At 38.3% G+C, this 24,092-nt stretch overlaps 1 protein-coding gene across 4 annotated transcripts in view; it reads left to right on the forward strand.

Moving 5' to 3' along the window:
- Positions 1-378: 378 nt before the first annotated feature.
- LOC124555026 (ras association domain-containing protein 8) overlaps positions 379-24,092 on the forward strand; it is a 94,292-nt gene continuing 70,578 nt past the window's right edge. For 3 of the 4 annotated variants that reach the window (XR_006968508.1, XM_047128781.1, XM_047128782.1), the window contains exon 1: positions 379-846. Coding sequence is in view for 3 of the 4 variants with exons in the window: in XM_047128781.1 (XP_046984737.1) it covers positions 775-846 (72 nt within the window). In the remaining variant the exon portion in view is untranslated. The remainder of the gene's footprint in view (positions 847-24,092) is intronic. The other variant, XM_047128780.1, reaches the window with a different exon arrangement.

The raw sequence follows: 24,092 nt of genomic DNA on the forward strand, positions 1-24,092 counted from the left end.
TCAGCCAATTGAAAAGTATGAAAGTCACACGACACGAAAGCAGCGCATTTGCTACATGAAATACGAAACTGCCAAGACACCTAATTGATAGTTTCATACTTTCTGCGATATGATTAGCGCTCTCGCACCTCATTTGTGTTTATATGGACATACCTACACAGTAGACATTCAAGATGATAAAATGTGTAGGTTTATTAGATTACAAAACACGAATTGTTTCACTGTTTCGAAACAGCCTATCGAAACATTACATTGTACTGTTTCATTTGTTTCGAAACAGTTACGTGTTTCAGTTTTCCCATCTCTAGTACACTACACAAAGCCTGGGAGAACCAATGAGCTTAAGGGACTGAAAGAGACTCTGTTCAGGCGTTGTATCACTATTGATGAACATTGTTTTGGTTTGAGGGCAGTGGAAGTGAGGACAACATCTTGCTGAGCGTTGAATAGTTGTGTGTAGCTATGGCGTCGACAGTTTAAAGCAAATATGTGTAATATGGCTGTGCATCAAGAATAAGTGGATTTTATTTTTTATTTACAATCTGTATCGTGTGTTCTATTTAAATGCCCAAGTGCCTGATGTAACTAAGTTCTGCGTTCTGTGATTGTTTATCGACACAGTTACACATAACATGAAGGCGTTGTACTAGTGGCTAGCAATTTTGCTGTGGCAGGGTAGTAGTAATGAAGATGAGCCCAGGATATTGCGCTCAAGCGAATGTATGTAGCCCGAGGGGGGCACTATTTTTTTGTTTTGTTTGGGAATAAGGGAGGATGGAACTAAAAGTTTGGGTGGAAGGCATTCAGCGCATAGTGTGTGGCGTCACTGACAGCACGACTTGTCAGGTGAGTACATTTTCAATTTATAAATCATAAACAGTAGTCTTGTTTAGATGTGGCAGCACCAGCTTAATTTTTACGAACATTGACAACAGCATGACATAATTTACAGGATAATATGAAAGAAATAACGTCTACAATTGCTGTGTATGAAACTGCTAATAGACGTAATTAGGTATATGAAGTAAAGCAATATCATGTGGTGCTGCTGGGGGGGAAAAAAAAAACTTCTGTTGTACTGGAAAGTTTACTACTCCGCGATGTGCTTGCCTCAGACCATATTTTATTAATGAGAAAAAGAGACGTTGAGTTGTTTCAGTTCTTCAGATACCAGTACTCCATATACTCTATTATTGTTGGAAGAAGTATGTGTTGTGTGTGCAAGTAGAGTAATTCTGTAATATGCCAAGTAGATAACTGGTAGAGTGAAGGGAAGTATGTTACTCTAATCCTTGTTTGACCATCCTGGGTTACGTTCTCCTAATTTTCATCCCCTAGTTCCAAGTGAATGCTGATAGGATAATGTAAAGCATATGTTGTGTAACTGTCTAATGAGTAAATTTACTCAGTGTAAAGTGAACTTAGTGTGTGAGATTTGAATGCTCCCATATTGGCTCTCACAATACCCCAAAAATAACATTTTTCTAAAGAAATTCATTAACTACACATTTTATTGCTGTCAGCTATAAATGCATATTTGCATATTGTGGCACTGCTGAATGATTTAATTGTTGATATGAAGTACTAAATGTAATTTGTTTTGATAGGAAACGTGCAAGCATAATGTTTGTCAGTTATGCCACACAACATACATGTAGACTGATATCCATATTGCTACATGCACTGTAAATGCACTGCACTATGTACTTCCCTAAGTCACTAAGGTGTATGGTGAGATGAACCCATTGAGAAGGCCACAGGTCAGTTTAATGTCCTATCCATGTCCACAGAAACTGAATGATGTACATTTTTGTATATATGCTTGAAGTTATCTGTGATGTCTCATACTTTTTATGTTAAATGTGCTAAGGACAGATATTAAAGGGGGTGTGGGGGGGCTTAGAAGGGCTGTAGACTCAGGCCTCCAGGTGGGCAGAGAGAGGGCGGAGGGTTCCACTCCAATCAAAATCTCAGCTAACTGTCCAAAAAAAAAAAAAAAAATCATACAAGATGCAGTCATCATCATAAAATAAAATCTTAAACAAATTTCTTTGTTACATCCTTCGTCTTAATGAATTTGCGTAAATCAGTTTTAAAAATATAAGATTGAACATAGTGCATTAGACTTGTGTTTAATATTTTCTAGTGAAGCAAGAAGCTAGATAACTCGTAACGGAAATGTCAAAACTTTGTGAAAAATGTTGAGGTGATCTTATTGAAGACAGTTTTCATTCTGAAATTCTTCATTTTCGTGAGTATTTGAAGTGTTTCATCAAAGAACAGGCTGCCAACATTTGACTGCTTGAATTACATGAATTAGTCTTTGAAAATGAGCTTGGTGATGTTTTTCCACATGTAATGATTGCTAAGTCATGAATTGTGAGGCTCAGTGTGTATCTTCATACTAACTATTATCAAGAACAAATTGTGTGCTACAATGCAAGAGCAACACATTTCCACTCTTGCCTTGTTATCATTTGAGCAGGAGGTGACCAGTTCTCTTGATTTCCAAGATGTGATAGAGGACTTCACTAGGCTGAAAGCTAGAAAAAGAACTTTTTGAGATACTGGTACTCATTTTCTTAGAGTTTGTGTTTATGTGATAGGGTAACTTTGTACGGTTTTTTTATGCACTTGAAAGTTCTGTTATGCAAGTTATATCATCATCTAATGCAATGAAATGAAATAGCATCGTTGATGTTGTAGAATGACATGTATTCCTTTAACTTTACTTCTGTACTTTCACAGAAATGTATTAGGCCTGCTTGATGTCAGCAGGGGCCACACATTGGGCTAATGTGGCACTGTGTAACATGTTAAGTTCTAGGCAATTTGCATATCTTCCAGATAAATGATTGAAATCTGACATGCAAAGAAGTTGAAAATTAGAAACTGCAGACAAATATAATTCTAAATTCAGAAGCTCAAACGGAAATATACGGTATTTATGTAGTCAGATCTGTTGTTACATGCAGTAATGGATACTCATTGAAACTGATTTGTACATAGGATACCTTCTTAGTAAGCACCATAACAGAGAAAGGCTTCCCTTAGGTTTGTTGTTGCGAATGACAGTGACTGGAAATATTTTGTAGTAGCTGATTTCTGTCATGTGTCCTTTGTTGTTTGTGACATGCATTAATCATCCATTGATTGCTCTGTCACAAAATTTCCTTCTTTTTTTCAGTCTGAATCCTTTCATGCTGAAGTTAGTGAATAGGTGGTGTTTTTGTTTTTTTTTTTTTTTTTGAGGGGGCAGGGGGGGGGGGGGAGGGTAGCTGTTGGGCCTGCAGAGTTGCACGATTTACCGTGATAATAGTAATGATAATGTTAATGTTTACTCTTACTTTCATCATTTTGTACTCTGCACCCATCTTACACACTTAAGTTAAATCATCGGTACCACTCTTTGCAGGGATCATATCAAAAGTTTGCTGGGTACCTAATTGCACTGAAACAATAAAAATATAGAGGAGTGACAAAAGAAGTCTACTTCATGTGAATATTAGTTCAGTCTGATATAGCATTCTCTTTTGATAGTTGGGCCTTGCTATGTACTTCACCTTTAAAATCATTCCTATTTCTAGTTCCATAATTAGGGATGTGGCTGTTGAAAACTGGAAATTCTCTCTGAAATTTCAGGTAACACACACATTTGTGTGTGATTGTTTGTTCGTAATCGTACAGGAGTCATACTTTAAATTCTATAAAATATTCCAGCCCAGTACCTTGTTGATAAAGCCTCTCTTTATCCTTATTGCTCGTTTTGGACTTTTGAATGATTGTCTTACTAACTTGCATTTCCCCCATACTCTTTAATGGGTTATGCACATTCACACAATAAGCACATAGCACTGCTGGTCTCTCAACAGTCTTTAGACATTGCATGGACCTTTTCCTATTCTTTGTCATTCTTACAAATATATCCACTCAGACTGGATAAACATCTGTTTCCACAACAAACGTTTACTTAAATACAGAGAAATATACACGTTTGAAAGCACTGTCTGAAGAATGTTCTGATAAGCAACACAATGCAGATAAAGGCTCCAAAAGTACTGTGAAGAATTCTTGTATGTACTAAAAGTGTTGTACTGGTAGGGAGCCTTTCAGCTCTTAGGTTAGAAAGTTTGTATTGGAGACATGTTTTATTTATTTATTCATCCATCCAGGGTTCATCTGATAATTGTATTGCATTTGTCGTCATAATACAATGAAAATAAGGGAGTTAAAATATACAGATTCATAGAATAGGTAACAATGTTTTTATGAAGGAAGGAAAGGTGGTTGGCCGTAGCCTTGCTGAAGGAACTGTCTCAGAATTCGCCTGAAATGATTTAGGAAAAGCTAAATCAGTATAGTCGGACAGAGTCATCTCCATCCTCCTGAATAGGAGGTTCGTGTGTTAACAGCTTCACTGCTTCGTTCTGTTGGTACCTATTGTACAATGGTTTTTTTGTTAACATGCAGTTTGAACAAGATAACTTACATTGTTTTGGTCTTCAGTCCAAAGACTGGTTTGATGCAGCTCTCCACACTATGATATTTTGTGCAAGCCTTAACATCTCTGAATAACTACTGCAACCTGCATCCGTTTGAACCTGCTTATTGTACCAGTATTAATCATTCTTCTATAGAACCACACTTCAAAAGATTCTATTCTCTTCTTGTGTGAACTGTTCATTGTCCACGTCTCACCTTGATACAAGGCTACATTACAGACAAATGCCTTCAGAAAAGACTTCCTAACACTTAAATTTGTATTTGGTGTTAACAAATTTCTCATCTTCAGAAACGATTTTATTCTCATTGCCAGTCTACATTTATATCCTCTCTACTTCATCCATCATGAGATTTTTTATTCCCAAATAGGTACCTCAGTCACCATTGCCAAAAGCTTTCTCTAATTTTACAAAACATATGGAGATAAGTTTGAATTTCTTTAACCTGTATTCTCAGATAAGTTGTAGAGTCAATATTGCCTTGTATGCCCCAGCATTTCTCCAGAAACCAAACTGATCTTCTCCGAGGTTAGCTTCTAGCAGTTTTTCCATTCTGCTGTAAATAGTTTGTGTCATTATTTTGCAACCATTATTTATTAAACTGATGAACCATGGACATCGCCGTTGGTGGCAACACAGATAGCCGTACCATAGGTGCAACCACAACGGAGGGGTATCTGTTGAGAGGCCAGACAAAACGTGTGGTTCCTGAAGAGGGGCAGCAGCCTTTTCAGTAGTTGCAGGGGCAACAGTCTGGATGATTGACTGATCTGGCCCTGTAACACTAATCAAAACGGCCTTGCTGTTGTGGTACTGCGAACAGCTGAAAGCAAGGGGAAACTACAGTTGTAATTTTTCCCGAGGGCATGCAGCTTTACCGTATGATTGAATAATAATGGCATCCTCTTGGGTAAGACATTCTGGAGGTAAAATAGTCCCCCATTCGGATCTCTGGGCGGGGACTACTCAAGAGGATGTCGTTATCAGGAGAAAGAAAACTGGCATTCTACAGATCGGAGTGTGGAATGCCCGATCCCTTAATCGGGCAGGTAGGTTAGAAAACTTAAAAAGTTAAATGGATAGGTTAAAGTTAGATATAGTGGGAATTAGTTAAGTTCGGTGGCAGGAGGAACAAGACTTTTGGTCAGATGAATACAAGATTATAAATACAAAATCAAATAGGGGTAATGCAGGAGTAGGTTTAATAATGAATAAAAAAATAGGAGTGCGGGTAAGCTACTACAAACAGCATAGTGAACGCATGATTGTGGCCAAGATAGACACGAAGCCCACAGCTACTACAGTAGTACACGTTTATATGCCAACTAGCTCTGCAGATGATGAAGAAATTGATGAAATGTATGATGAGATAAAAGAAATTATTCAGGTAGTGAAGGGAGACAAATGAAAGAGGAAGCCGCCTGGTAGAATTTTGCACAGAGCATAACTTAATCATAGCTAACACTTGGTTCAAGAATCATGAAAGAAGGTTGTATACATGGAAGAACCCTGGAGATACTAGAAGGTTTCAGATAGATTATATAATGGTAAGATAGAGATTTAGGAACCAGATTTTAAATTGTAAGACATTTCCAGGGGCAGATGTGGACTCCGACCACAATCTATTGGTTATGAACTGTAGATCAAAACTGAAGAAACTGCAAAAGGTGGGAATTTAAGGAGATGGGGCCTGGATAAACTGAAAGAACCAGAGGTTGTACAGAGTTTCAGTGAGAGCATAAGGAAACAATTGATAGGAATGGGGGAAAGAAATACAGTAGGAGAAGAATTGGCAGCTTTGAGGAACGAAATAGTGAGGGCAGCAGAGGATCAAGTAGGTAAAAAGACGAGGGCTAGTAGAAATCCTTGGGTAACAGAAGAAATATTGAATTTAATTGATGAAAGGAGAAAATACAAAAATGCAGTAAGTAAAGCAGGCAAAAAGGAATACAAACATCTCAAAAATGAGATCGACAGGAAGTGCAAAATGGCTAAGCAGAGATGGCCAGAGGACAAATGCAAGGATGTAGAGGCTTATCTCATGAGGGGTAAGATAGATACTGCCTACAGGAAAATTAAAGAGACCTTTGGAGAAAAGAGAACCACTTGCATGAATATCAAGAGCTCAGATGGAAACCCAGTTCTAAGCAAAGAAGGGAATGCAGAAAGGTGGAAGGAGTATATAGAGGGTCTATACAGGGGCAATGTTCTTGAGGACAATATTATGGAAATGGAAGAGGAGGTAGATGAAGATGAAATGGGAGATATGATACTGCGAGTTTGACAGAGCACTGAAAGACCTAAGTCAAAACAAGTCCCCGAGAGTAGACAACATTCCATTACAACTACTGACAGCCTTGGGAGAGCCAGTCCTGACAATGCTCTACCATCTGGTGAGCAAGATGTATGAGACAGGCGAAATTCCCTCAGACCTCAAGAAGAATGTAATAATTCCAATCCCAAAGAAAGCAGGAGTTGACAGATGTGAAAATTACCGATCTATCAGTTTAATAAGTCACGGCTGCAAAATACTAATGCTAATTCTTTGCAGACGAATGGAAAAACTGGTAGAAGCCAACCTCACGAAGATCAGTTTGGATTCCGTAGAAATGTTGGAACACGTGAGGCAATACTGACCCTACGACTTATCTTAGAAAAAAGATTAAGGAAAGGCAAACTTACGTTTCTATCATTTGTAGACTTGGAGACAGCTTTTGACAATGTTGACTGGAATACTCTCCTTCAAATTCTGAAGGTGGCAGGGGTAAAATACAGGGAGCGAAAGGCTATTTACAATTTGTACAGAAAGCAGATGGCAGTTATAAGAGTCAAGGGACACGAAAGGGAAGCAGTGGTTGGGAGGGAGTGAGATAGGGTTGTAGCCTCTCCCCGTTGCTATTCAATCTGTATTTTGAGCAAGCAGTAAAGGAAACAAAAGAAAAGTTCGGAGTAGGAATTAAAATCCGTGGAGAAGAAATAAAAACTTTGGAGTTCGCCGATGACATTGTGATTCTGTCAGATACAGCAAAGGACTTGGAAGAGCAGTTGAACGGAATGGACAGTGTCTTGAAAGGAGGGTATAAGATGAACATCAACAAAAGCAAAACGAGGATAATGGAATGTAGTTGAATTACGTCGGGTGATGCTGAGGGAATTAGATTACGAAATGAGACACTTAAAGTAGTAGATGAGTTTTGCTATTTGGGGAGCAAAATTACTGATGATGGTCAAAGTAGAGAAGATATAAAATGTAGACTGGCAATGGTAAGGAAAACGTTTCTGAAGAAGAGAAATTTGTTAACATCTAGTATAGATTTAAGTGTCAGGAAGTCGTTTCTGAAAGTATTTGTATGGAGTGTAGCCATGTATGGAAGTGAAACGTGGACGATAAATAGTTTAGACAAGAAGAGAATAGAAGCTTTCGAAATGTGGTGCTACAGAAGAATGCTGAAGATTAGATGGGTAGATCACATAACTAATGAGGAGGTATTGAACAGAATTGGGGAGAAGAGGAGTTTGTGGCACAACTTGACTAGAAGAAGGGATCGGTTGGTAGGACATGTTCTGAGACATTGAGGGATCACCAATTTAGTACTGGAGGGCAGCATGGAGGGTAAAAATCGTAGAGGGAGACCAAGAGATGAATACACTAAGCAGATTCAGAAGGATGTAGGCTGCAGTAGGTACTGGGAGATGAAGAAGCTTGCACAGGATAGAGTAGCAAGGAGAGCTGCATCAAACCAGTCTCAGGACTGAAGATCACAACTACAACAACAGTTGGGTAATATTCATATCTGCCTTCTTTGGAATTGGGATGGTTACACTCTCATGGCTGGCTCTCCCAAGTATATCAGCAGTTCTCAGGGAATGTCATCTACTCCAGGGATCCTGCTTCGGCTTTGGCCTTTCAATGCTCTGTCAAATTCTTCTTGCAGTAGTAAATCTCCCATCTTCTCTTCATTTACTTCATTTTTCATTTCCAGTATAATTGCCTTCAAGTTAATTTCCTGTGTATTACCCCTCTGTATATTCCTTCCACCTTTCAGCTTTCCTTTCTTTGCTTGGTTCTGATTTTCTATCTGAGCTCTTGATAATTGTATAGCTGCTTCTCTGTTCTCCAAAGGCATCTTTAAGTTTTCTGTAGACAGTATCTATCTTTCCCCTAGTTATATGTGCTTCTGTACACTTAAATTTGTCCTTTAGCCACTTCTGCTTAACCATTTTACACTTTCTGCCAGTCTCAATTTTTAGATGTGTGTGTTCCCTTTTTCCTGCTTCCTTCACTATATTTTTATATTTTCTCCTTTCATTGACTAAATTCAATATCTTCTGTGATTTCTTCTAGGTCTTGCCTTTTTACCTATTTGATCATCTGCTGCCTTTGCTATGTTGTCTCACAATGCTACCCATTTGTCTTCTACTGTATTCCTTTCCCATGTGCCAATCACTGCATGATGCTTGCTTTGAAACTCTCCTTAAGCTGTGATTCTTTCAGCTTATCCATGTCCCATCCCCTTGATTTCCTATGTTTTAGCAAATTCTTCAATTTTAATCTACAGTTCATAACCAGTAAATTATAGTCAGATTCCACATTTGCCCCTGATGATTAAATTATATTCAGTGCAAAATTCTACCTGCAGTTTCCTCTTTCGTTCCTTTCCTCTAGTTCATATTCTCCTGCTACAGTATTTTTCCTTCTCTTCCTCTCCCTATTACCAAATTCCAGTAACTCATCACATTATAATTTTTCTCTCCTTTAACTACATGAATAATTTCTTTTATCTCATCTTACATTCTTTCAATCTCTTCTTCTATGATGCTAGTTAGCATTAGCTTATCATCCTTTTGTAGTGGACGTTGGCTTTGTGTCTCTCTTGGCATCAATAATGCGTTCATTGTGCTATTTATAGTAGCTTATCCTATTTTCTCATTAATTATTAGACCTACTCCTCCATTACCCCTATTTGATTTTGTGTTGATTACCTTTTACTGCCTTGACCAAAAGTCCTCTTCATCATGCCATTGAAATTCACTAATCCTTTCTATATCTGACTTCAATGTATCCATTTCCATTTTTAAATTTTCTAACATGCTGACCCAATTGCACTCTCTAGTCCATAGAATGCCAGTTCTTTTTTAGGAAATCATCCTGAGTAGGCCCCACCTGAAGGTCCAAACATGGAATATTTTACCCAGAAGGATGCCATCGTCATTTAACCATACAGTAGAGCTGCATGCCCTCTGGAGAAATAATGGCTGTAGATTACCCTTTCTATCAGTCATTTGCAGTACCAGCAAAGCAAGGCCATATTGACTGATGTTGCACGGCCAGAACAGTCAATCATCCAAACTGCCCTCTTCAGGAACCATATTTGTCTCACCTCTCCACATATATGCCCCTGCATTGTGATTGCACCAATGATACGGCTGTCTGTATCGTTGAGGCACACAAGCTACCCCACCTCAGCGATGTGTGTGGTTTATGGAACAGATAACTTTCGGCATAAAAATAAATTTTCATTGTTTCTCCATATATCTGTAGACTATCACTGCACACACTATGGACACCCTCTGGTGACTCCAGGACCACAAACACTATTATTCTCAATGCACATCTCCATTATCCTCCTTTCAATCTGTCTGGAAAACTGAGTCAACATATGAAGTAAACTACACCTGCGTGCAGTCAAACTATATCTTGATTTTAGTCAGATTAAAAGGCTGGTGGTTTTATGTAATTGTAGAGAAATGATAATCTGTGTGTTTAGTGTGATTTTACGAATATTGTTCCCTTGACAGCGACCCAAAAGAAAAACATTGTAGTATGTCTGAGACATATCTCAAATGTTGACAGAGTACTCAGAGTTCTAAGGGAATAAAGAAAATGATTAGTAGTGTTTAGAACAAAAAATAATATGTATAGCAAAATCTTAAATGCCATTTCAGCTCATGTACCCATTCTACTCAGTAATATATGAATTTTATTTAAGTCACAAGGTTTTTTGTGACTGACTGAATACTGATTTTTGTTACCTCTCTTTTGAGTTAGGTGTTATAATACATCAACAATTATTCACGTCTGTCTGTACTAACATCTTTCTCACATAATGCAACAGTTAAATATTCAGTAATAGTTTTTACACATAAAAAAACTGAGCAACAACACTCTCAGTACTACAGACACGCTGCTGGGTACTAAAAAAGACTTGTCCTTCAAAAATGATATCTGGATCAATCCACATGGTGCTCTCTCTCTCTCTCTCTCTCTCTCTCTCTCTCTCTCTCTCTCTCTCTCTCTCTTATGAGATCATTGTCAGTATATTATATCCCAATCCTCTTCCTCATAGGTAGCTCTCTAAGTAGCATATACTGATACTAATGAAAATGCAAAAATACCTATGGCATTTTCAATTAAATCATGTTGAAAGGTGTGACTCGTGTTGTAATAGTACAACTCTGTATGCAGTACTAGGTTACACAACACTATATTGCAAAGCTGTGTGGTGACAGAATAACAATTTCTGGTATGAAATGTGCCAAGAATTTTATTTTGATTTATTCACTGTTAGAGACAAGTGACGCAAAAACTGCCATCATGACACTCCATTGCTAAAACATTTCACAGTGGTACCGGGAAAATGTCAGTGCTGTCTGTTCCTTTCGATGAAGAATTACATCAGAGATGACTCTACATGAATGCTCTTGATGATGAACTTTGGGCAACCTTATTACAATGATAACTAATCAGTGGACTGACAGTTCTCATAAGAGCAACTTTATTGGACATGATGATGAACACATAAGCAGTAGGCACAAACAACTTTGGCAAGTCCCTTATACTTCTTAGAAATCACTACAGCAACTCTTATAGAGTGAGCTTATGCAGTGGTAAGACAGTGCGGACTTGTGTTCAACTCCCTATCTGGGCATCTGGATTTAGGTTTAGGTTTTCTACCATTTCCCTAGAATGCTTAAAGCAAATACTGAGAATTTTGCTCCACATCCGATGACCTCATTATCAATGGAACATTATACCCTAATCTTCCTTCCCTTTTTTCTGTAACCCTGTGCTTCATTTAATACAGCCACTAAAATAAAAACCAAATATGTTTGCCAATAAAGTACTTGAACTTGCTCCTCCTCAGTCCTGTCATCCAGTCATCACATGGACCGTCAGGATTTTTTTTAGAGGGACTCAGTAGAGTACGTTCCACTGTAGTTACACAAACAAGTGGGTGTCTTTATGAAAACTGCCTGTGTAGGTTTTTGTTTTAAATCTTGTCTCTGCCCATTATCATTTAATAGCAATATGCATACATGTAATACTGGGAATAAAAATCACCTCGACTATTTCCAATTTAATCTCAACTCTTGTACAGAAAGGAGTGAATTAGACAATCTTCATTTTCTTTCCCTTTCTTCCTGTAAAGAAGCATAATCTGTATGCAGATTGTGTGTGTATGCGTGTGCGTCCGTGCATGTGTGTGCGCGCATATTTAGCTGTCTTGTTTCATATCATTGTATTACTCACAACTTCTGAAATATCTTTGAGTGAAAAGTCACAGAAGACTTTTGCAGGTTATGAGTAGTATATTGTTTTGAAACTAGAAAGTGAAATGTACAAGGAATCCACTTGCAGAATACAAAAGAGTGTGTTTTTAAAAGTGCAGAAGAAATGAAAGTAGTGAATGGGTGCAGTGAAAATTGGCTGTAACTCAGCCTTGCAAGAAAACTAAATGCGATCATCATCATCAGAAAGTGTAATAAGGAACAAATAGTGCTCCTAACCACTATGAATATTTTGCCACTAAAGGAAAAAAAAGTTTTTTTTTAATATGCGGTGTGTGGAGGGGGGAGGGAGAGGAAATAATAATCATTTTACAGCTGCTGCAGATGAAGCCATTTAAGCAAATTAATAGTCATACATCCATCCATTTATTGTTTACTGGGTGTATTTCCTAGTCCCATACTTCACTCTATGTAACCAAGCAAGTTTTCAAAACACACCTGACTCTTAGTCAGAAGGCACATGATGTAGATTGTGTTATTTTTCTGTATCCCTTGAAAATTCAAAGATGTTAGTTTAAAAGAGGCCACAACTGATGTGAAATTATGTTCTACCTCTGATGATGTTCTGGGAGTGCCTCTTTATCCCAGGCGAGGGCCCAGCCCCATAGTCTACTGGCCTTCTGAAGATCAGCAACTGTTCCGGGTCTTCTCCTGTGTGGTGCTATTTGTACAGGTGTGTCAGTTCTTGCTGAATATGTTGCATCAATTTTGCCATCCTCTTCTTATCTCTCCACCTTTCAACTGCATAAAAGACAAGTTGAAGATATCCTCTTATCCTTAAGCCCTCCCAAGTCTGAATTATATAATGAAATTTTCACTGACTGGGAACTGCTTGAGGCTCTTGACTCATGTTAGGACCCCAGGCCTGGATCTGATTCATAATTGGCTAGTCAAACCTCTGAATGTGATTGATAGACTCTATCTACTCAGAGCCTTCAATCATATTTGACCAGAAGATGTTTTCCTTCACAATGGAGAGGCAGTGTAATTATCCTAATCCTTAAACCGGGAACAAATCCAATGTCAGTCGATAGCTATTGACCAGTTAGCATCACTAATGTGCTATGCACATTACTTGAAAGGGTGCGAATCTGGTGATTATGTTGGGTTCTCGGCACAGAGGGATCTTTGTAAATTTTGTTTCTGAAGAACAGCATTCTCTATACATTAGCATCATAGTGCAGTGAAAAAAAACACTCATATGGAGTGTGACACCACTTGGTGTCATCTCGTTTTGCTTACCCTCTGTGACTGGGACTTTCAAGGCTCACAACTGGTTTTTTATCATCAGTTTTTATCCCCACAGTTGTTTCAGATCTGAGTTGCTACTTTGCTTAGCTCCCCACAAATCCAAGAGAAAAGCATCCCTCAGCATTCTGTGCTGATTGTTACTCTCTTCCTCATTACTATCAATGGGTTAGCGACCTCTTTCAGAACAGTAGTTATCACTGCGCTGCATGTTGACTACTTTTGCATTTTGTATAGCTCCAAGTTTGTAGCTTTGCCTGAACTCCAACTTTAGGGAGCTATTCATAGGGATTATGCTTTTGAACCCTTTCCCATGGCTTCCAATGTTCTCCTGTGGAAATGTGAGTTGTACATTTCTGTAGTCATGTATCCTGACCCAGAACTGTGTTTGGACAGCTGTTGCTTGGACAATGTCCCACAGCCTTAAACTTTGGGACTCCTCTTTCATTAAAAACTAACATGGTTGACCCATATTTGTGAGTTTAAGATTATCTGAATTCGAAAGCTTAACACTATTTGCTTCCTTGTCCATGCCTCTTGGGGTTTGGATCATGGTACCCTACTCTGTATTTACCAGGCTGTGGTCTCATCCTAGCTTTATTATAGCCGCCAGGTTTATTCATCCTTGAAATTATTGGACCCAGTACATCATTATTAAGACAGGCCACAGGCACTTTCTAGACGAGTCCTGTAGACAGGCTCCTTGCTGGTGTGGTGATATTATCTTTTCAGTCCCTTGCTCACACAGTCATCACATGACAATTTTGTAATCATGCAGTGTAACATCCTTTTCTTTCGTACAAGGGATCTTGAACATGACGTTCTTGGGTGGTTTACCAGTTGACATGTGTTTCAAGACCCTCTGCAGGCACCTCCACCCGCCCTCCATAGACTCTGCTCCCTCATGGATTCCTGTGCATTCTTCCTTGTTTAGCACCCAGACCATGAATTAGGACCAATCTAAAGTTTCAGATGCCCTCATGGACTTTCAGGGTCTATTCCTCTCAGTTCTTCAGGAATGTCAAGGTGTGTCTTCATTTACATTAACTGAGACACTGAAACAGTGGACAGAATGGGATATGCTTTTTACGTTGCTAGCTGGTCAGTAACAACACTCACTTCCTAAGATGTACAGCATTTTTATGACTTAAGTGATGGCTATTAACAGAACCCTACATTTTATTAAACAGTTCTCCCTCAACCATTTTTTAATTTGTAGTGACCAATTGGGCAGTCTCTAGCTATTGATCAATGTTACTCTTGTCACCCTGTGATATCTGCTCTCTGACATGAGTCATACTACCTGTTCATTGGTCTTTTGGTCCTAAGTCATATGAGTTACTCGGAGAATAAACTGACTGAAAGTTTGGCTAGAGATGCAATTACTCACCTAACATTCGCTTGGGTGATGCCAGGTGCAGATCTTTTGACGCAAAGAAAAACCCCACTCACTCCGAGATGAAACATCATTTGGTGGGCTACTATCCTCTGTAATAAACTCTACACTATCAAGAAGGCTATGGCTACATGTTCCTCCTCTTTCTGTTCTTACGGGAAGAAAGCCACTATTGCATGTTCTCCCCTCCCCCCCACCCCCCCATATCAGTCATACCAGATTAACTCATAGTTTTATCTTGTATAATAAGCCACACCATCCATATTATTGTTGCAAAGCTTTACAGACAGTCCATCACATCCTGGTTGAATGCATACCCTGCTTCTGGCTCTTAGTGGATTCTTTGCAGTTTATGTTGGTGGAAAATGTATGGGCAGTTGAATTGTTTTTTCATTTTGTTTCCAAAAACGAGTAAATCCTGATGCTTTTGGTGGGAGAAATTTGCCTGAAGATTGGGTAGCATATGCAAATGACCTGGTTGTAAGTCATGGTTTCAGTTACAGTTGACTCTATGGCAGTGTTGAGAAAGGAGTCAAATACAATTTTGATAAGGTATGATGGTTCTGTGGGGGTCTCTCAATTCACAGTTGCTGTTAATAAAACAACATATTAATGCAAAGAGAGAGATTTCATGGCCAGGCAGAAAAAGACTTCAACTTAGTCACCTTTCAAGTCAGCCCAGTCTGTCCAGTGTTTTCCCAGTTAGTAAATTCCATCAGTTAAATGAGATTTTCTAAAAGGGCTGCCCTAAGTTCATCATTAATTTCAAAATGTTTCTTAGCCTCAAATTTCTTTTAGCTGGGGAGTAGGCTGAAGATGGAGGTTGCCAATAATTCACTCTGAAAATCTTTCAGTTTTTTCCACTGCCAAAAGGCATTAGTTGGCAAGTGCATTGATGTGATCATTTTCGTCACTTTTACAATCCAGGCATCTTCTCACATGCTTTTGCATCCATTTAGTCCAGAGGACATTTTTAGTAAATACTAGTTATTGTTTCACTCTTTGCAAGTTGATCATTAAGAAAAATCTTTTTTGAATCCCAGGAAAGACTGGCCTTAGTCTTTATGGCTGGTGATATGGGCTTCTCGTTTGCTGCAAGGGTGTAGATTTTCACTAACTGCCTTTATTGTCATTCGTCTAAGTCGTGAAGTGGTAGACTAATGTCTCACCCACAGTAAAAAACTGGGATATATAACAGGTTGGGTCCAGTTTAGTAGAATTCTAACATTGTTAAGAAATCAATTTTCTTTTGGTCAGAATTCACCAAATGCAATGCGTATGTGGCACAAAGCTTTGCAATACTTAAATTTTCGTGTCAAATGTGCAATACTCTTTCTTTTGATATACCTATGACATTAGCAGTTTCACTCACCTTTAATCACCCATCACCCAGTACCATACTGTGTACTTCCTTAATGTTTTTTTTCCCATCATTTTTGGGGTGTCATCCACATGGTTTGAGAGAAATATCACCAGTTTTAAATTTAACCACTCCAATCCGTAGCTGTCGGAAATGAAGGCACAGACTCATTATCATCTATAAGAAGTATGGAAAAAGTTATGTTGACATAAGTGATACAATGAAAACCCTTCTGCTCATCAAGTTGTCACTTGAATCAAATTATTGTCCAACATGTTCCATTATAGCTAAAACACTATTTTATTTATATCCATGCCATTTCATTCCCAGTCCGAGGAGTTTTCTCCTAGTCTTAATACATACCACTGCAGTATCCCAACTGTCTAATGAAGGGATAATTCTGTACCTTGTCATCCAGCATGCTAAATCTTATAAATGATGACTAACTGAAACCCTCAGCTGCCGACAGGTGTTGTTGATATACCTCGATGTGGACAGCTGAAATTGCGTGCCCTGACTGGGACTCGATCCCGGGATCTCCTGCTTACATGGCAGATGCTCTATCCATCTGAGCCACCGAGGACACAGATGAATACCACGACTGCAGGGACTTATCCCTTGCACGCTTTCCGTGAGACTCACATTCCCAACTGCCATGTAAGCAGGAGATCCCGGGTTCGAGTCCCGGTCGGGGCACGTATTTTCAGCTGTCCACATCGAGGTATATCAACAACACCAGTCATGAAGTTTTTAAAGATTATTAACCTTATATCAGTTAGCAGCATATTTTGAGCCGCTAGTGCTAGTCGTCAGGCATTGAGGCATACACATTATTTAAATGTTATTTATGCTACTAATACTATTCCCTGGCTTATTGCTAGTTTGTTGCATATCCAGGTCTTTGTTATGCCAATTACATACACTTTCTGCATGTGTGTACAATGCATGCTCCAGTAGTCGAGCATGTGACCTCATTTTTGTATAACTTTTATGGACTGTTTAAAGTCACATTGCACTTTTCCATGATGTTTTGAAAGTGAAATCTACATCTACATTTATATCCATACTCCGCAAGCCACCTGACGGTGTGTGGCAGAGGGTACCCTGAGTACCTCTATCAGTTCTCCCTTCTATTCCAGTCTCGTATTGTTTGTGGAAAGAAGGATTGTCGGTATGCTTCTGTGTGGGCTCTAATCTCTCTGATTTTATCCTCATGGTCTCTTCGTGAGATATACGTAGGAGGGAGCAATGTACTACTTGACTCTTCGGTGAAGGTATGTTCTCGAAACTTTGACAAAAGCCCGTACCGTGCTACTGAGCGTATCTCCTGCAGAGTCTTCCACTGGAGTTTATCTATCATCTCCGTAACGCTTTCGCGATTACTAAATGATCCTGTAACGAAGCATGCTGCTCTCCGTTGAATCTTCTCTATCTCTTCTATCAACCCTATCTGGTATGGATCCCACACTGCTGAGCAGTATTCAAGCAGTGGGCGAACAAGTGTACTGTAACCTACTTCCTTTGTTTTCAGATTGCATTTCCTTAGGATTCTTCCAATGAATCTCAGTCTGGCATCTACTTTACCGACGATGAACTTTATATGATCATTCCATTTTTAAATCACTCCTAATGCGTACTCCCAGATAATTTATGGAATTAACTGCTTCCAGTTGCTGACCTGCTATTTTGTAGCTAAATGATAAGAGAACTATCTTTCTATGTATTCGCAGCACATTACACGTGTCTACATTGAGATTCAATTGCCATTCTCTGCACCATGCGTCAATTCGCTGCAGATCCTCCTGCATTTCAGTACAATTTTCAGTTGTTACAACCTCTTAATACACCACAGCATCATCTGTAAAAAGCCTCAGTGAACTTCCGATGTCATCCACAAAGTCATTTATGTATATTGTGAATAGCAACAGTCCTATGACACTCCCCTGCGGCACACCTGAAATCACTCTTACTTCGGAAGACTTCTCTCCATTGAGAATGACATGCTGTGTTCTGTTATCTAGGAACTCTTCAATCCAATCGCACAATTGGTCCGATAGTCCATATGCTCTTACTTTGTTCATGAAACGACTGTGGGGAACTGTATCGAATGCCTTGCGGAAGTCAAGAAACACGGCATCTACCTGGGAACCCGTGTCTATGGCCCTCTGAGTCTCGTGGACGAATAGCACGAGCTGGGTTTCACACGACCGTCTTTTTCGAAACCCATGCTGTTTACTACAGAGTAGATTCTAGTCTCCAGAGAAATCATTATACTCGAACATAATACGTGGCTTAAAACAGTAAACCTGCCACTAAAATGAGGACAGATGCCGAACCACTGCAGCCAGTGGACATAACACACAGAAGGCGAATGTTCTGGACCTGTCAACACAACAAATTATTGATAATTTAACTAATAGTTTTAGTCACATAAATAATATAACTTTATGCGATGTGGTTCACCAGCCAATTGGGCATAGCACCTGATTGTGAGCTGCTGTTAATAGAGAGGAATATGTGAATCTGGAATTGTTGATTCTACAGAAAATATTGTGTTGAGTGTTAATATACATTCAATATGTACCAAATGTATTTACCAGAAATCCCTCAAATGTAATACAGCAGTTAAAGACCCTGGGTTGTATGAAGTTGTAAATAGCATGACATTTGTCTTCCCTAGTCATTTGTGTATTGAATATTTAATTAGATAATTAAGTAACTCACAAAATACACTGCATGAAAATTACACACATTGTGTGATTTTGAGTGGTTACAGAAGTAGTACAGTAGTTGATAGGGCAATGTTGTGTGTGTCAGACCAGTCCTCTTTCCTCACCTTCACATTGCCGTGATCATCTTATAGGGCCACTTGTCACAGTTCCCTGAGAGGTCAGCACAATGAATGGCTTCTGAGCTGACAGACAGCAGTTTAGAATGTAGCATATTTAATTTAATATAATAGTTTTGCTAATTTAGAAAATACTATAGGAACTTTCTTTTCTCGTTGTAATTAGAGTATGCTGTAATAATCACTCAGACATTCCTCAAATACGATGATGTCACATAGTGTTAACGTTCTCACTCATATTTAAAGTAGATGCTGTCACTTCTGCTAACTCTGGATGTAAGGAATCTCATGCTAACATGCAAGCTGGCCTGAAAGTATAATTGCAATTAACTTCTTTCTTGTTACTACAATTTATTATGTTGTGTGCGGTCCACCGTTTTAGTTATTTGGCCAACTAATTTTATTTAACTTTAGTGGCTAGATGCCAGCTGTCAGTAATCAATTCCACAGATTTGACTCAGGCATGGTTCACCTCCGTGCCTCACAATATAGTCCAACTGCTGTTAAGCTGCATGAACAGATCAATTCAGCAATTAACTTGCATGTGGTTATTAAGAAAAGTGTAATACATTTTACCCTTATTTCTTATACACACCTTACTGCTACTGTCTGAACCTACTTTCCAACATAATTTCTTAAAAATTAAAGCACATTTCATAGTAGTGGATAAGCTTCTGTATACCTTTGTTCTAGAACTCTGCTGTTAGATTAGATTAGTTTTTCATTCCATAGATCCGTGCTGAGGAGATCATCATGGATGTGGAACATGTCTTTTTTTTTTAGCTGAAATAACAATACTAATAGTTATGAATATATAAAATACATCATTTGTTTCTATTAAAAAATTCGTCAGTGGGGTAGAAGGAGTTTCAGGCTTCTTTTAAACTGATCTTTATTTGTAACATAAATTTTTTATGTTTGCTGGCAAATTATTGAAGATGAGTGTTCCTGATTAGTGGACCCCCTTTTGAACTAAAGTAAGTGCTTTTAAGTCCTTGTGCAGATCATTTTTGTTCCTGGTATTGTATGTATGAACTGAGCTGTTTGTTGGAAAAAGAGATATATTATTTAGTACAAATTTCATTAAGGAGTAAATATACTGAGAGGCAGTAGTTAGTATACCCAGTTCTTTGAAGAGGTTTCTACAGGACGTCTGTGAATTTACTCCACAAATAATACGTATTACACACTTTTGGACTCTGAAAACTTTTGTTTGATTTGAAGAGTTACCCCAAAATATTATACCATATGACATTATGGAATGAAAGTAGGCAAAATATGCAAGCTTTTTCATTTTTATGTCGCCCTTGTCAGCTAACACTCGAATTGCAAATACAGATTTGTTAAGGCATTTCTGCAGTTATGTGGTGTGCTCCTCCCAACTGAATTTATTATCAAGTTGTAATCCCAGGAATTTAAGACTGTCAACCTCTTCTATCTGCTCTTCTTTATATTTTATGCATATGCTGGATGGAAACCTCTTACAGGTTCTGAATTGCATATAGTGAGTCTTTTCGAAGTTTAATGCTAGTGAGTTGGCTTTAAACCATTTATTAATATCCATGAAAATATCATTAGCAGATCTTTCTAGAACTACACTCGGCATACTATTTATTGCAATAATTGTGTCATCTGCAAACAAAATGAACTCTGCTTCCGGCAATGTAACTGATGAGAGATCATTAATGTACACAAGAAAAAGGAATGCCCCAAAGATGTGTCCTTGTGGGACACCAAATGTAATTTCTTCCCATTCTGATGATGACTGATGACTTAATTCACTAGTTCCTTGCACTGACACCCTTTGTTTCCTGTTAGCGAGGTATGACTTGAACCATTTTGCAGCACTGCCCGTGACACCATAGAATTCTAATTTATTTAAAAGGATGTTGTGGTTCACACAATCAAATGCCTTTGACAAATCGCAGAAAATACCTGCTGCTTGTAATTTGTTGTCTAATGGATTAAGTACATTTTCACTGTAGGTGTAAATAGTCTTCTCGATATCAGAACCCTTCAGAAATCCAAATTGTGTTCTTGATAACATGTTATTTGTGGTCAGATGGTTGAGAAGCTGCCAGTACATTACTTTTTCTAAAAATTTTGAGAATGTTGGCAAAAGTGAAATTGGTCTGTAGTTTGATGGTATTATCCCCTTTCTTGAATAGAGGTGTAGCATCTGCATATTTTAGCCAGTCAGGAAATGTCCCAGTTATAATTGACTCGTTACACAAGTAACTTGAATTGTACTAAACTCACACTTTGTTTTTAAAGATTTTATTGTGGAAGTTATTTCTTTTGGTGAAGTGAGTGACATATTCATGCACCTGAAGCTATTTGTAAAGGCTAGTTTCAGATATTCAAGGGCATTATTTACTGATCCTGACAATCCCATTTTATCAGTTACAGATATAAAGTACTTGTTAAATAGATTTGCCACACTATTCCCATCGGTTACTAATGTGTCATCTACCCTTAATGCTATTTGCTCCTGTTCCTTTCTGGTTCTACCAGTCTCCTCTTTCACTATATCCCATATTGTTTTTATTTTGTTCCCTGACATTGCTGTCTTCTTCTCGTAGTACATTTGTTTAGACGTCTGAATTACATTTTATAATATTTTACAGTATTCCTTGTGTTTAGCTATATCATCAGCATTGGAGATATTCTTCGTCGACAGATACATTTTCCTTTTTGTCTTACAGGAAATCTTTATTCCTTGTGTAATCCATGGTTTTATTATAGACTTCTGTTTAATTTGAGTAACTTTTAGAGGAAAACAGTTTTCAAACATGTACTGACATTGTTCATGAATGTGTTATATCTTTCATTCATGTCATGAGCACTGTAAACATCTTTCTAGTTCATATCTTTGAGCAGTTTTCTAAAACACTCAATTTTTGGTTGATTGGCTACTCTCCTGTACTCAGATTTAGCAGTCTTGATAATCTGCTTAGAATTTACATCTAAAACAAGGAGTTGCATGTCATGATCTGATAGTCCATTTATTACAGGTTTTATGATATGATTTTGTTCCTTTGATTTGTCTATAAAAATGTTATCAATGGCTGTCCTTGAGGATTTAGTGATCCTAGTTGGAAAGTTTACAGTGTGAGTTAGATTGAAAGACAACATTACTAACTGCAGTAAATGTTTACTGGAAGATTGCATTAGAAAATTTGTATTAAAGTCACCAGCAATCAAAATTTCTTTGTTTCTTCCTATTAAATAACCCAAAGAGCTTCTAGATGATTTATGAATAGAATATAATTTCCTGCAGGTGCTCGGTAAATAGTTACTATTATATAGGATCTGTTATGGAACTTCACTTCTGTTGCACATGCTTCTAGATACTACTCTAAACAGAATTTATTAATGCCAATGTTCTTGAATTTATGGCAGTTTTTAATAAATGTGGCAACTCCTCCTCCATCCATATCTACTCTGCTGAAGTAGGAAGCTAGCTTAAATCCTGAAATGTCTAACACATCTATACCAGTGGTCACTTGATGTTCAGAGGGGCAGATTATGTCAATCTGGTTAGATGAATTCATTTCATCAATACAAATGAGTAGTTCATCAACTTTATTTCTGAGTCCCGGAATGTTCTGGTGTAATAAAGATAACTGATACTGCATACTAATGGGATTATAACTGCTTTGGCGAAGATGAACTGGCAGTTTCTGATTATTTTCTGTTAAACATTGTTTAAATGGAGGCTGTATGCTAAAATCTGACTCCTGTTCATGTGTTTTCTCAAACTGAGTGTGTCTGCCAATCGCTCTTAAAACTCGTTGTCTTTCTCCCTTCCCTATCCTAGAAAAGGCATCCCTCTGACACCTGTGACCACTGGTATTTTACCACTTGTGACAGTGTCCTCCCCTTAAGTTTTCTGCAGTCAACCCAGACAGTTTTACCTTCCCTTTCCTATTGAGGTGAAGGCCATGCCTAGTGTAGTCCCACCTATTGATAGCATCCACAGGAAACAAACCAATATGGGACCCTATATCCGTCCTAAGCAGCCACTCCAACTCCAAGCTCACCCTCTCGACGGAAGAGTTCAAATGAGGCTGATCATGGCGTCTCAACACAGACACAAATCCCACACTCGTATGCTTCGTTGCTGATGTTATCTTCACCAGGTAACACACTATGGAATATTCAGAGTCTCCGCCAGTGCTGTTTCCCAGACCACCCACTATAACCGTGGCATCCTCCTTTGTGAAATCCTTGCATAAAGATCCTACACCCTCTGTTACCTGACCCAGATCTGCACTAGGCTTGAAAAAGTTTGTAACCTGGTACTCTGGACCTAGATTTTCCTGCAGTAGTTGGCCAACACCTCTACCATGGGAGCTACCTAACAACAGAATTACCTTAAACACAATTCAACTATATCTTGAAGTTCATCTTTTGTAAAACAGTCTGACAATAGCAATGATTGCACATTAGCCAAAGAGATCATAATCACTGGAAACCAAATTGAAGTAGTACAGTGAGTGTTCAAACAACTTCTGATGTTGCTCTATGCTCACAACTTGTTAATGCCTGTTGATGAATTACAGTTGGGTATTACTGGTTCATTCAGTGGGCATACTACACAATCCCTATATGAAATTTCTCATGAGCTAGTGTTGTTGTGCATCAAAAGTACACTGGATGTCAGTATGCCAGAGTGTTTGTTTTGTAATGTTCTTTGAAGCTTTATTATTAGTTTCCTGCACACTGTAGAATTGATTTTCGTATGTCATTCTATAAAAAGAACAAGCAGCGCACCTGTACTGCCCTAATAGACACCGTTCAGTTATTTATTTGTTCATTCATTCATTCATTCATTGTTGTCCTCTTTCTGGATACAATGGGCTGTAACATATCAAATTATATTTATGTGAATTATTCTGACAATTTTTCCCCTATTCTGAAAACTGAAGGAAGTTTACAGTATCTAGCTTACTATTCTTTCTCTCTCTCTCTCTCTCTCTCTCTCTCTCTCTCTCTCTCTCTCTCCATTTCTGTTACTATCACTGTAACATTTAGATGGTTACCTATACAATACTCGACTACGTGTGGTCATCCTGTGGCCTCTATTCCCCTCTGTAAGGTCCTAATAGACAGTGACTGTAACCTTCTTCAAAGAGAATGTCTGATGGAATTTCTCAGCCTTTCGCC

The sequence above is a fragment of the Schistocerca americana genome, chromosome X (assembly GCF_021461395.2).
Source record: "Schistocerca americana isolate TAMUIC-IGC-003095 chromosome X, iqSchAmer2.1, whole genome shotgun sequence".
Lineage (NCBI taxonomy): Eukaryota > Metazoa > Arthropoda > Insecta > Orthoptera > Acrididae > Schistocerca > Schistocerca americana.